Source organism: Delphinus delphis, chromosome 15, assembly GCF_949987515.2.
Source record: "Delphinus delphis chromosome 15, mDelDel1.2, whole genome shotgun sequence".
Taxonomy (NCBI): domain Eukaryota; kingdom Metazoa; phylum Chordata; class Mammalia; order Artiodactyla; family Delphinidae; genus Delphinus; species Delphinus delphis.
The window spans coordinates 52,906,336-52,919,136 of NC_082697.1; the positions used below are offsets into that span (position 1 = coordinate 52,906,336).

Below are 12,801 nucleotides of genomic sequence, written 5' to 3' on the forward strand. Positions count from 1 at the left end.
CTTATTATTCTTGAAAAGGGCGGTTTTAACAAAGTGAACTTCTTACTTTGCCTAGAACATTTTTGTTTATTCAAATCCACCAGCTCTACTACCTCCCTTCATTCCAGCTCTCACCTTGCTACACACATGGGATGCTCACCCCATCATTTCACAAATATATGCTTAGCCACACCTTGTTCCTCAAGAGGCTGGTTCTTTCTTGGTCTCTTCGTTCCTGGCAAATACACTGCTTTAATTTTCTGGTACTTAGACTATGGTTCTTTATTTCTTTAATTTTATTTATTTATTTATTAATTATTTTATTTGGCTGTGTTGGGTCTTCATTGCTGCGCGTGGGCTTTCTCTAGTTGCGTCGAGTGGGGGCTACTCTTCGTTGTGGTGCACGGGCTTCTCATTGTGGTAGCTTCCGTTGTTGCAGAGCACGGGCTCCAGGCACACAGGCTTCGGTAGTTGTGGCTCGTGGGCTCCAGAGCACAGGCTCAGTAGTTGTGGCGCATGGGCTTAGTTGTTCCGCAGCATGTGGGATCTTCCCGGACCAGGGATTGAACCTAGGTCCCTTGTGTTGGCAGGTGGTTTCTTAACCACTGCGCCACCAGGTAAGTCCTAGACTATGGTTCTTTACCTTTTCCTGGATGGGAACTTGATGGGAGCCTGGCCTCTCTCCATTACAAAAGACTTGGAATTCCATTTCAGGGCATGCACAGACCCCTTGAATCCATGGACCACCTGAGGTTAAGAACTTCTAAACCTGTCCTGTCCCATATGGTAGCCACTAGCCACAGGAGACTGTTTATTTTTAAGTGAAACAAAATTTAAAATTTTTCAGTCTACTAGCCATGAATCAAGTGTTCAAGAGTCACATGTGGCCAGTGGCTACCACACAGGCCAGTGCAGATATAGGACATCTCTTTCACCACACAATGTTCTACGGCACGGTGCTGTTAATACAATCCAAACACAGAACATAGTGCAGCCATTAACAAGGACGAAGCAGATCTGTTGATACACACTCTCCATATCAATGATTACACACACACACACACACACACACACACACACACACACACACACACACACACACACACACACAGAAACTCTTGCATGTGAATGGAAAAACCTGACAGGTTTTTTTCCTATTACTTATTTCAGGTAATGGCAGAGAGGGAAAATTTCCACTTCATTTTATACCCCTGGGTGTTTTAAATGTTCAGTTTTTATGATAACGTCCTACACTGGTGTATCTACACCCCCACCTGCCTGAACTAAGAGCTTGGCTTCTACTCCATGGCATGCAGAACGATGAAGAGAGACAGGAGGGAGAGTCCTATCCTTAGTTACCCCAAGGGTCAAGGCTCTGTCCCACCCCATCCAACAAGCACCACTATGAATGCTTACTTTCTCTGCAGTCCGGTTCCAGACAGTCACCGTGTGACCCATTTTTAGCAAGTTGGAGACGATGCCACTTCCCATGAGGCCAAGGCCCAAAAATCCTATCCTGAAAAAGAGAGAGACTGATCAGTTCAAGGTGGGGGGTGGGGTGGGGGAGGACAGGGTGAGATCCTGAATGCCACACAGGCTCTGCTTCCTCATAAACCTGGGGAGCCTCACCTCAGACCACCAGGAACGCTGCTCTGTGGTGTGCTGACACCACCACTGCAGAGCCAGCGGTAGTGCAGGCAAAGCGTGCCTTTTCTTATCATGCCACTGTTCAAAAGTGTTCATAAGTTTAAACAGGCATTTTAAAATCCTCAACTGCCACTGCAAGAAGTATGACTCATATGGTTTATGGCAAATCTTCCAAATCATTTCCTTGTTGCTTTGATAGAAGGTCTGAGCTTACAATTCCATTACAGTGAGAAGGCAGACATTTATCTTCAGATCCTGCAACAGTTCCTGATCAGCCACCTCGAGTCATAGGTCTTGAGATGCCAATTTAAAGCACCTTGGGATCCATGACAAGTTAACAGGAGAAGTAAGTACGGAGCCAGCCACCTTCCTCAACTGCAGGAGTCAGCATCCTGGTGCTCACCTCCCCTTCCCAGCTCCACGCCCTGCACCACCTTTGCACTCTTCGTGCCGTCAGCAGGGACAGGCCTTGCCTCGCTTCTTCAAAGCCTCACCTGAGCTTTGGAACCAATCTTTCTTTCCCAGTGCATGGATTCTTCTCCTGAACCTCTTTCCTCCCGTTGCTTCTCTACCCTGGCCTGTCCTTCTCTCCACCACGCCTTCTAACTGCAGGCCCATTATGATCCTTCTGAATCTGAAGTACTCAGGTGGACAGTATGTTTGGCTTACCTTCACTTCCTACAGCTTGCTCCTTCCTACAACCCCTAGAACTTGGGAGCTACAAGCTGCTACATGCTTTTATAGATGATTTTACCTTGCCCAAATGTCTCTTCTTGGTTCTTGCACTTCTGTAACTCTCCTTGCATGAGACATGGCTAAACAATGCCTCTTTCTTCATTTAATTAATTTTTTGGCTGCGTTGGGACTTCGTTGCTGCACGTGGGCTTTCTCTAGTTGCTTTGAGCCAGGGCTACTCTTTGTTGCAGCGCGGGCTTCTCACTGCGGTGGCTTCTCTTGTGGAGCATGGGCTCTAGGTGCGTGGGCTTCAGTAGTTGCAGCACATGGGCTCAGTAGTTGCAGCACGTGGGCCCTAGAGGGCGCAGGCTTCAGTAGTTGTGGCACGTGGGCTCAGTAGTTGTGGCTCACGGGCTCTAAGGTGCACGGGCTCAGTTGCTCCACGGCATGTAGGATCTCCCCGGACCAGGGCTTGAACCTGTGTCCCCTGCATTGGCAGGCGGATTCTTAACCACTGCGCCACCAGGGAAGTCCTCTTTCTTCATTTATTACCTCATGTTCTTGTTTTCAGCTTGTGTTTCTCTCAGCTCTAAGATCCTCTGCAGCTTCTTCACTTTGACCTGTGTTATCCTTTCAGTATTTTCAGTCTCCTGCAAGTCATATCTGCAGCCACCTTTTCAAACTGGCTCAGAGGTTCCGCTATCATTGCTGGAATATGCACTCTCATACTCTCTGTCCCAGCCTGCTCTAAGTCATTTGAACCAAATGCTGAAAATGGAACCCACCACCACCTTCCTCACCAAATGGCACCCTTGACCATTAAGTTTCAAGCCAAAGCTTAAAAACAAGGAGGTATCTTTTGTCATTCACAGCTATCTGGGTAGTACAAGTTTTCCCTATGATTCTAAATCATGACATACTAATTCTCTTTCCTTTTCTTGGTGTTTCAGGACACCTAGAAGACCTGGGGATAAAGTTTATGCATTTTAAACACAGCAACTGACAGTCCCTCATGGTGTCCCTGAGGCAAGATGGAAAATGTGGACCAGGTGGACTGGGTACGAGGCAGCTGGTCTGCTCTGTAGTTGGCTTTACACTCATGTTAAAAAAGGGTTTGACTGATGGGAGAAAACACTGGACTCTGTCCTTGGCCTAGAGCTGGATTTTTTAAAAAAGCCAACAAAATCCTCATTAATTTAATGGGCAATACCCATTCCTCTTTTTATTAGCATATAACATGCCTCTAGCTCCTTCACTCCACTAAGGAAGTTCACTAAATATAACTGACAGAACAAGTGACTTTAACAGTACAAAAAGTGATGAATAATGTAAAAGACACTGTTTTTAGTCTGAGAAAGAACCCTATAGAAGACTCAGATGGGAGATTCAGACTTAGCTACGTACTTCAAGAGAATGCTCCTTCTTCAAGAACCCTTTCCAACAATACAACTAGCTGTCAGAATTGAGGCAAAGGCAAGTGTGGATGCAAGCTAAGGCCTGGGGACCACAGTCAAGTCCCCCACCTGTCTGGGTGGGGTGGAGAGCAGCAGGCAGGTGCACAGGAAGGACAGGGAGGCGACAGCAGGGAGAGCCAGGGAAGGCAGGACAACGGGCTGCCTTCATCTTTTGCCCCCACCAGGGCCAAGGACAGTGGTTCTTAAAGCATGGTCTCCTGATGAGCACCAGCAGCTATCTGGGAATTTGTCCACCCCAGACCTACTGATCAAGAAATCCTACGGGTGGAGTCAAGCAATCGGTGCTTTACGAGAGGCCTTCCAGGTGATTCTTTTTTTTTTTAAGTTAGCTGTTTTATTTATTTATTTTTTTGGCCACGCTGCAAGGCTTGTGGGATCTTACTTGCCCGACTAGGGATCAAACCTGGGTCCCTGACAGTGAGAGCTCGGAGTCCTAACCACTGGACCACCAGGGAATTCCCCAAGGTGATTCTGAGACACAGGAAAGTCTAAGAACCACTGATCCAAGTGTTCCCTGCTTGGAGACTCACCGGTGAGCACGAAGCCAAATCCACAGTACATTTATAGGGCAGCTTCTGTCTCCCACAAGTCAAATTACTCCTAGGCAAGTCGTAAGAATTACAACTTTCCCTTTCTCTTTCCATTTAGTCCCAGCAACGGTTGGGACACAACCCTTAACAAGCCACCTTGAGGTCACCCTCTGGCCCCAGCAGAACCAGAGGCACAGGAAGCCTCTTCATCAAAGGTCCTACTTTTTGTCTGTGGGTGTGATGCTGCCATTCACAGCCGTGCTGTCTGCTGCCTGGATGGAGGTGGACCCAGTCTCCTAGGGAAAGGAAGCACAAGTCGTCAGGTCAGCCTGCCCATGTGAGGCCCCAATGAAAATAAAAATGAGGAGGCATGGAACATACATACCTCTTCACATATTTTCAATTTCTTTGTGATTGCCTGGTAACAGACAGCTGGCTAATAAAGAAGAAATGAGAAAACCACTTATTAAACTGAACATTTAACCAGTCTTCATTACAATTTCCCTATTAAGGTTAGGCCCAAAGCGGGAAGTTAACATCAAAAACTTATTTGGTGTCCAACCTTACTGAATTCCAAACCACACATGAAAAGTTAACTTGCGTCACTTCATTCAGCTCTCACGCAGCTCTACAAGATGCTTTTGCTGATCATGACGTTGAAAATCAGAGGTGTTAGGTCATGTGCCCAGAATTACAGACCTGGTCAGTATAACTAGGCTTGGAATACAGATCTGTCCAACTCCAAGGTCACATACCATCAGCAGATCCTATCAGGGCTCAGCCTAACCGACAGCCCTGTAGACACTTGGGGAAACTACCCCCACACTCCCAGGGCTCATGGAGACTGCCTTCATCCAGCAGCACTGGCTACCTTGTGGGTGGTCGACAGCTCCTGAAGTTTCAATTCCATCCTAGACTCTGAAGGCAACTGCAAATATCTCAACCACACAGCCACTAAGTTTTAAAAGCTTTTTTGGGTTCATTTTTAATATTTTTTTTTTTGCGATACACAGGCCTCTCACTGTTGTGGCCTCTCTCGTTGCGGAGCACAGGCTCCGGACGCGCAGGCTCAGCAGCCATGGCTCACGGGCCCAGCCGCTCCGCGGCATGTGGGATCTTCCTGGACTGGGGCACGAACCCGTGTCCCCTGCATCGGCAGGCAGACTCTCAACCACTGCGCCACCAGGGAAGCCCCATTTTTAATCTTAACAGTGCCTGATTCACGAGTGGTCCTCTATGTAACTTTTAAACTTAACTAGTTGCTCTGGGCAGCAGTACAGGTACAGACTAACTTTTCAGACTAGGGTGAGGTTCCAAAGGAGCAGGACTCTCCCCTCAGGCCAGCTCCTGACCAAGGATGAAGAACCTCAAAGAACAACTTACCTTCTCGGTTTGGCTGAGCAGGAAGTGATGGAAATGAGGGTCTGCATCTTTAACAGGCTGAAACCAGAAAATGATTTAATAAAACAAGTTATCTTCCAACACAGGTCACCTCCTTCTACCTGAGAACCAGCTTCTCCTCTGGCTGAAACACCTCTGGGAGCTGGGCTCATTCTCACAACTGCCTGGAAACTCTTCTCCCACTGCTGGTCTAAGCCTTTCATAAACGATGCCCATTCTACCTGGAGGAAAACTGGTTTCAAGTGGAAAAGAATGAACGTTTCTGCCAGGTTGGTGGATAAATTATTCCCAAACACTGGAATAATATTTTAAAAGCATACTATTTTTTAAATCCAGCATTCACCAGTCACTTCGGATGACCCAGCAGACCAAACCAAATTCTCAAACTTTTCTGATCTTAGGATTTTGGCCCACTTGTGCCTGGTGCCAGACCCTTGAGTGTCTTGACTCGCTGAGGATCAGTATTAAAAGAAATGAGGAGGCAACAACTGCAGGACCGTCAAGGTTTTTCCTAAGTAGGCCCAGCAACAGCGGGACGGTGCATCCACCCCAAGGATAAGGTAGTGTGCAGCTACCAAACATCAAAGCTGTATATACAGTGAAAGGGTGTTTATAAAGTACCAAGTGGAAAAAATCTGCAGAATGATCCCACTTTTGTGAAAACCAACACTACTCCCGAAAGTAAAAACTGTAACATGGGTATGTGATTATGTAAATGATGGTTAAGTGGGTGCACCAAAGGGTTTGGAGTGAGTTACATCAAGCTTAACAGTCAGGATGCCCCAGGGTGGAGACCTGTGCTTTTTAACTCATTCACTTCTGTACTGTTTGGCAATTAGAAAAAAAAAAGTCTCATACACAAGAAAAGTGGGGGAAAGGAAGAGCACATCACACAGTCAGGCCAGGAAACCAGCTCTGAGGCCGGGCTTCTCCTGGTCCACGGGAGAGGTTATTACCTCGCTCACGGTTGGTTGCCATTTAAACGCAGCCATGGGTCCGGCCATCATCCCCTTCACAGTACTAGACTCGGGGATGGTGAGGTCCTACAGAGGGAAAGGCAGATCGTCAAAATGCCGTGGCACCTCAGGAGCAGGTGTCTTCCTGCCTAACTCTGGGAGCACCTCTTCACTGTTTTGCTCCCTTTAGTCACACTCCACCCCGAACTAGCCCTGCCAGCTCCGCGGTCTCCCCCCAGGCATGGCTCTGATGACTGTTCATCGGGAGAAACAGGTCAAGTTCCTGTCAACACAGAGGGAGCCTTTCTTCTTCTCTGTTCTAGAAGTAACAAATGTGTTCCTGTGCCAAAATTTCATAAGGATGGAGGTAACGGGAAAGCCCGATTGTGGTCTGTAGTGTGGTCAGCAGGTCACAGAGAAAATTCCTTATGGCAAATAATGAACATTAAGATAACAATACTGGCTTCAGAAGGAATCCACCATATCTCAAAAAAAACTAAGAAAGCCACATGGAGCAGTGAGGAGATCTGCCCAACTTTTTACAGCTGCTAAGTGACAAAGCCAGAATTAGAACCGGGATGTTGAGGAGCCAGGAGCCTGCTCTCTCCCCAGACAGAAGGTAGGAACCATTTGGGTGGGGGAGTCAAGAGTTCAGTGGGGCATGTTGATATCTCCACTAGACAGCCGAGGGGAAAATGCAAGGAGGGCCACCGAGGCTGGAAGACAGCAAATGGGGAGATGGACATGAGGTCAAATCTGTGGTGGAGGGGCAAGAGCAGATCAGCTGTAGAGCTTTATCCCTTGACACCTGGCCCGCAGTGGAGACGCTCAAAAGAACAAAAAACAAAAAACAAAAAAATAAGAGGCCCAGCGCAGTACTGTCCCAGAGAAGTTTCTGTCATGATGGACATGTTCTGACTCCGCTGTATCTAGTGCAGTAGCCACAAGTCACATGTCACTATGGAGCACCTGCTAGTGTGACTAAGAAACTGGATTTTAATTTGGGTTTAATGTAAATTAATTTAAATGTAAATGGTCACCAGCCTAGTGACTTGTCTAAGGCCACAACAGAAGGGAGTAAGGCGAGAACACAGCTCTCTGTCCAGCACTGACCAAAGGCCTCAACTCCTGACTCCTTGCTCTCTGCACAAGTCTGGATTTTAGGAGAACCACGGACAGTTCTGTCCTGTCCGGATGGTTTGTGCCCGGAGTTGCAGTTCTCAGCTCAGGACTCAGAAATAAGAGCCCCCGAGAGAGGGTGAATGTGCACCCCTCACATGGCTCCCACACAGAGTCTAGACACAAACACAGCCTTTGCCTTCCCACACATAATCGACACCCCTGCCATCAAGGTCAGGCTTTTCAGTTAATCCTCATGGGACAGAGAATTATGGGCCAGAATGGCAATCATCTGGGGCTCTGCCCAGTTATCAGCTAGGCTACTGTGCTGTTTCAGAGAGGAGCTCGCCAGCCAAATAACAATTACTATAGCAACACACACTCTTTTGTGAGGAGTAAGCCTGGCAGCAGCCCCTGGGGTTGCACTAAAACAACCACACTCTCACTGCACAACAGGCTACTGCTAAAAAATAATAAATAAATAGATGTACAATGTTCATCGAATGTATAGTGTCACAGGCGCTAAGTACTTGGCTTCTGTTACTCATTTAATTCTTAAACCTAAGAGGCTTTATTATTTTCAATAAGCAGACAAGGAAACTGAGGCAAAGGCAGTTGGCCAAGGTTGCACAGCTGTAACAAGTCACGGAGTCATGATTCAAACTCTAGGTCCTCCTCCTAACCTCTCCTTTATACCTCCCTTTATCCAAAAAGAAGTTTCTCTCCAGGGCGAGCACAGGAGTTGGTGAGATCCATGGCTTAAGATACCAGACAGCATGAATTTGGAGAACAGTATAAAACCTGACAGCCCAGATTTCTGTGGGTCCCCAGGAAATCAATTTAACTGGATCAAATCAGATCATACCCCCTGAAAAGTTCATGCACTGCTCCTGGCAATTTCTAAACTTTTTCCACCTTTGGCTGGAGGTTCCCTGCACTCATGGTCACTTTGGCTGTCCCCACCGCTACAGCTGCTCTCATCTACTCTCTGTCTTAGGTCATCTAACAGCGAGAAGGACCTTCTCTAATGCAGAGATGGCACAGTGGCAGCTGACAGGCTGAATCTAGTCCAGAGAGATGTTCCTTTGGACCTAAAAGTGTTTTAAAAATTTGAGTTAGCTTCTAACATTTAAAACTGGAACATTTCACTTAAAAAAAAAAAAATCTGTATTTCCAGCTTCTCTTGAGAAAAACCAGACGATTTGGCAAAAGTTGGCTGTAACCCTGAGGGGGGGCCTTGGCCTCCCCAGACAGCAGCCACTGCCACCCCTAATGCTCTCGGCCCAACCTCCTGCTTGAGCACTCTCTCCCTTCCCTGCCTGGTCTCACTGGTGTCTGAACTTGCAAGTTTTGATCTCACGTTCAGCGTTTCATCACGGCCTCATAACCCGTCTGTCTGTGCCAGCCATCTGGCTTCTAACCCCTTGATCCTGCTCTAACAATCTTCCCCTGTGTTTTGACAGACTACCCCCTTCACCTCAAATTCTCCTCCCTTGGCTTCTAAGACTCATACAAATCTTTTTGGGAAGAAGGTGAGAGGTATATTATTTCTGCTTTACTTTACTTTGCCGGCTCTGCCCACTTCTTCCAACCCTGAGCTATGTGCATCCTCTCTGCAAAGCCAATTTCTGCCCTTCACTCTTCTCTCTCCTTGCTTCCCCCTAAGACAATCCCCATCTGGTCTCATGGATCCAATGTCCTCTCTAGATATTCGCTCCTCCACACCTACATTTCCATCCTATGTTATTGGAAGCCTCCCTGGCAGTCTAGACATCACTCCAAATGCATCACACTCAAAACAGAACTGGTCCTCTTGCCCCATAAACCAGCTCCTCTCCTTACTCCTCTGCTCAGAAAAAAGGCATCATCATTTCCCCAAGCACAGACTTGAAATCATCTCCCTTCCCTTTTTTCCATCATCCCCTATATGTAACCAGTTACCAAATCTTATGAACTCTTCCTCTGAAGTGCCTCTCACACAGTTCCTTTCAATATTTGCTATCCCACCCACCGCCCACCCCCGCCAAGGAAAGCTCCTTATGAATGCACACCTGAAGTTACCCTTCTCATTGGCTTTGAGCCTTTCTTCTCTGCCCGCCATGATCCCTAACACACAGCTGGGAGCACACTGCCACCTCCACATCCAGCTCAAACACCGTGTTCACGGCCCCCTACTGACTCCATGACAGTATAACACTGCTTAGACCTCAAGGCTCTCCACAATCGGGTGACAACCTGTCTTTACCTGTCAGGTCTCCTTCCTGTCCTCTACCAGTACTGAGACTCTGCATGCTAACATCGAGCCCACGTGGGCTGCGCCCTTCGTGTATGGAAGGCCTTCCCTTCTTTCCTGCTCAGCCCTTTCCAGTGCCAGCCCTTGCACGCTGGCTCAGGCGGACCCTTCTCCTCCCTCGACCATCTGGTCCACCCGTGCATCCAGGCCGTGACCCTCCCCTGGTCTGCAGAATTCTTTAGGGCAGCACATAGCAGAGGACTCTACGTCCATTCAGGGAGCTGAAGCATACCGTAGAGCTCAGCTCTCCGGTATACAAAAGAAAGTCACTAATCCCAGAAGCTACAGAGATAAAACAAACCTTCTCATCCTTTGGGGGCCGACCCCGCTTCCGGGGACTTTGCTCTTGGGCTCTTTTCAGAGGGGACTTGGAGCCTCTCTCTGAGGAGCCTGAAGACACCCTCTTCTTTCCTTCTCCCATGTTCTTCTTCACCTTCCCTTCAGACAGGCTAAGCTTGCGCTTCTCATCACCTGAGTTTGGCCTACTTCTCTCCTCACTGGAATTACGCCGATTCTTGTCATCAGCAGAACTGTGGGACGATGTCTGAAAGTTTAATAATAATAATGATAACCACCACAACAGCCACCACCATCACTACCATGATTTACAGGAGCCACACCCTGTGATAAGTGCTTTACGTGTGTTATCCACACAACAACCCTATGAAGTAGGCTCTGCTGTCAACTCCACTTATATCTGGGGAAGTGGATTGAAAAAGAAATTCAAGTCACTTGCCCACAGTCCCCAAACTGGATTTACACCCAGGGAGTGGATATAGCCCAGAGGCCGTGCTCCTAACCTCCATGCTATAAAAGGGAGAAGGCCTGTGCTATACTCAAAAGCTGAGATACTTCTCCTGGGTCCAAGAGACTTTCCTAAGAGCAACAATCTATTCCAGAAAGGTCAGCCACATGCATGGAGTTTCAAGTTGATTAGCAAAACACTGACACCTTAGATTTGAAGTAGCTCTCTCTCCACTGGCATTGCATTAAGAATAGTTTTGGGTTCGGGCGATATTTAATCTGTCAGTTACTATGCAAAAATAACCAGTCTGGAGTCAGCATAAAGTGAGAATCGTGAAGCCTCTCACCTGGTCTTTTCCCTTGGCTCTCCTGAGGAACTCTTCTACGGCATCCACAGCTTGCTGGAATCGTTTTCCCTTGTTAATCTTTATCATTTCCTCCTTATGTGCATGATACGGCTTGAGCTGTTCCACTTTGATCCAGGCACTGGCAGAAAACAGAGAGAAAGGATATGTATGATCCGCATTGCCTATGCCCAAAACTATCAAAGACCTCACCCCAGCAGAATGCAAATACCTGTTTGGTTTAACTGGATTTTGAAACAGGCCTTCCATCTTTTTCCAAAACATGCTATTGACCACCCCAAACTCTTGAGCCTAAAAGTATGTTTTCTTGAAACAAGTCAAACAACCACCACCAAAATCAGCATCCTCCAAATAAAATCACTGCACTGCAGGTTATTTCCACTCTTATTCACCAGCCTTCCACACTGAAACACACATACTCTGCCACTAGCTCAGGGCAGAGGAAACCTATAGATGCGCTCCCATTCTCACTACATAGTACAAATGGCCCCACGTGGATCCCAGGGAATCAGGGCTCTTGGAAGCGTTATCAACCATAGCAGCATCACTGTCCATCAAGAGCCTGAGTCAGAATGATGACCTGTCAATCCACTGAGAATGTGGGATGCTACGAGGGCTAAAGAAAGGCAACACCTTCAAAAATCTGCTGCTTCTACAAATGTCTGCAGCCTTGGAGCCTCTATTTGTTCATAAATGATTGTACCCAGGGCTACTAGACCACACAAAACTTGTGACACATTGGAACAAGGGCAGTAGTCACAAAAGGAGGCTTTTAAAAACAAGATTCTACTTGAGATTAGAGGAAAGGGAACATACTCTTCCGATTTTTAATTCCTACCACCAATGCAAAACACATGAAAATGAAAAAAGCCATCAACTCTGGAATAACTGGCCTACCATACTAACCTGCATAAATCTGCCCCAGCTGGCTTTTGTGGTTTCCCTAAATGACATTCAGTTTCCAGAACACCAGTAATAATGGAGAGAATTTTATAGGCTTGGCAAGGTAAGAGTTGATTTACATATTTTACCATGCAATACTCAGAGGTTTCATAGCATAACCTTCAGAAAAAGTGGGTCAAGTCAAGGATATAGAAACTAGGCTATCGCACTAACTTAGGATTCTTTCCTTTAGAGAAAGCTAGAGAATATTCACTAATAACAGTAAAAGTGCTAACCTCTGCACATAAAAATAGAGCTACCAACCCAGCAACAGCCACCTGTGCTTTGAGTGGTTGTGCTAATGGCTGTGATGATGGGTCTGCACAAACACAATCTCTGGAACGTCAGTCTGCAAACTAGGACTAGGCATGTTATCTATGGGTAAACAAGACTAGAGAGAATAAAACAGTGAACGGGCACTCAGACGCTGGTCTTATTGCACAGGGCTCCAATGAGATGAAGTAAGCAGGTACCCTTCTAGTGACCAACTCATCTTGAGGTTTGAAATTGGACACAACAGACCCAATGGGTCTGATCTACAAGGAGGAAAAATGGAATTAAATTTTGACCCTACATTATTTAGCAAGTGCATTTACAGCATTTCTAAGGACAAACCACCAGCACAGTCAGAAGAAAAGCCAGACACACCCTGAAAAGCAAGTCAAACTTTCAGAT

The 12,801-nt window shown here is 46.9% G+C and overlaps 1 protein-coding gene across 6 annotated transcripts in view; it reads right to left on the reverse strand.

The window, feature by feature from the left end:
* The window catches only part of GLYR1 (glyoxylate reductase 1 homolog), a 36,419-nt gene that overhangs the window by 12,480 nt on the left and 11,138 nt on the right, over positions 1-12,801 (reverse strand). For all 6 annotated transcript variants that reach the window (XM_060031688.2, XM_060031683.1, XM_060031689.2 and 3 more), the window contains exons 4-10: positions 11,167-11,305; positions 10,377-10,619; positions 6,664-6,750; positions 5,690-5,746; positions 4,692-4,742; positions 4,529-4,602; positions 1,396-1,495 (exon numbers count right to left, since the gene is read on the reverse strand). In XM_060031688.2, the coding sequence (XP_059887671.1) occupies positions 1,396-1,495; positions 4,529-4,602; positions 4,692-4,742; positions 5,690-5,746; positions 6,664-6,750; positions 10,377-10,619; positions 11,167-11,305 (751 nt within the window). The remainder of the gene's footprint in view (positions 1-1,395; positions 1,496-4,528; positions 4,603-4,691; positions 4,743-5,689; positions 5,747-6,663; positions 6,751-10,376; positions 10,620-11,166; positions 11,306-12,801) is intronic.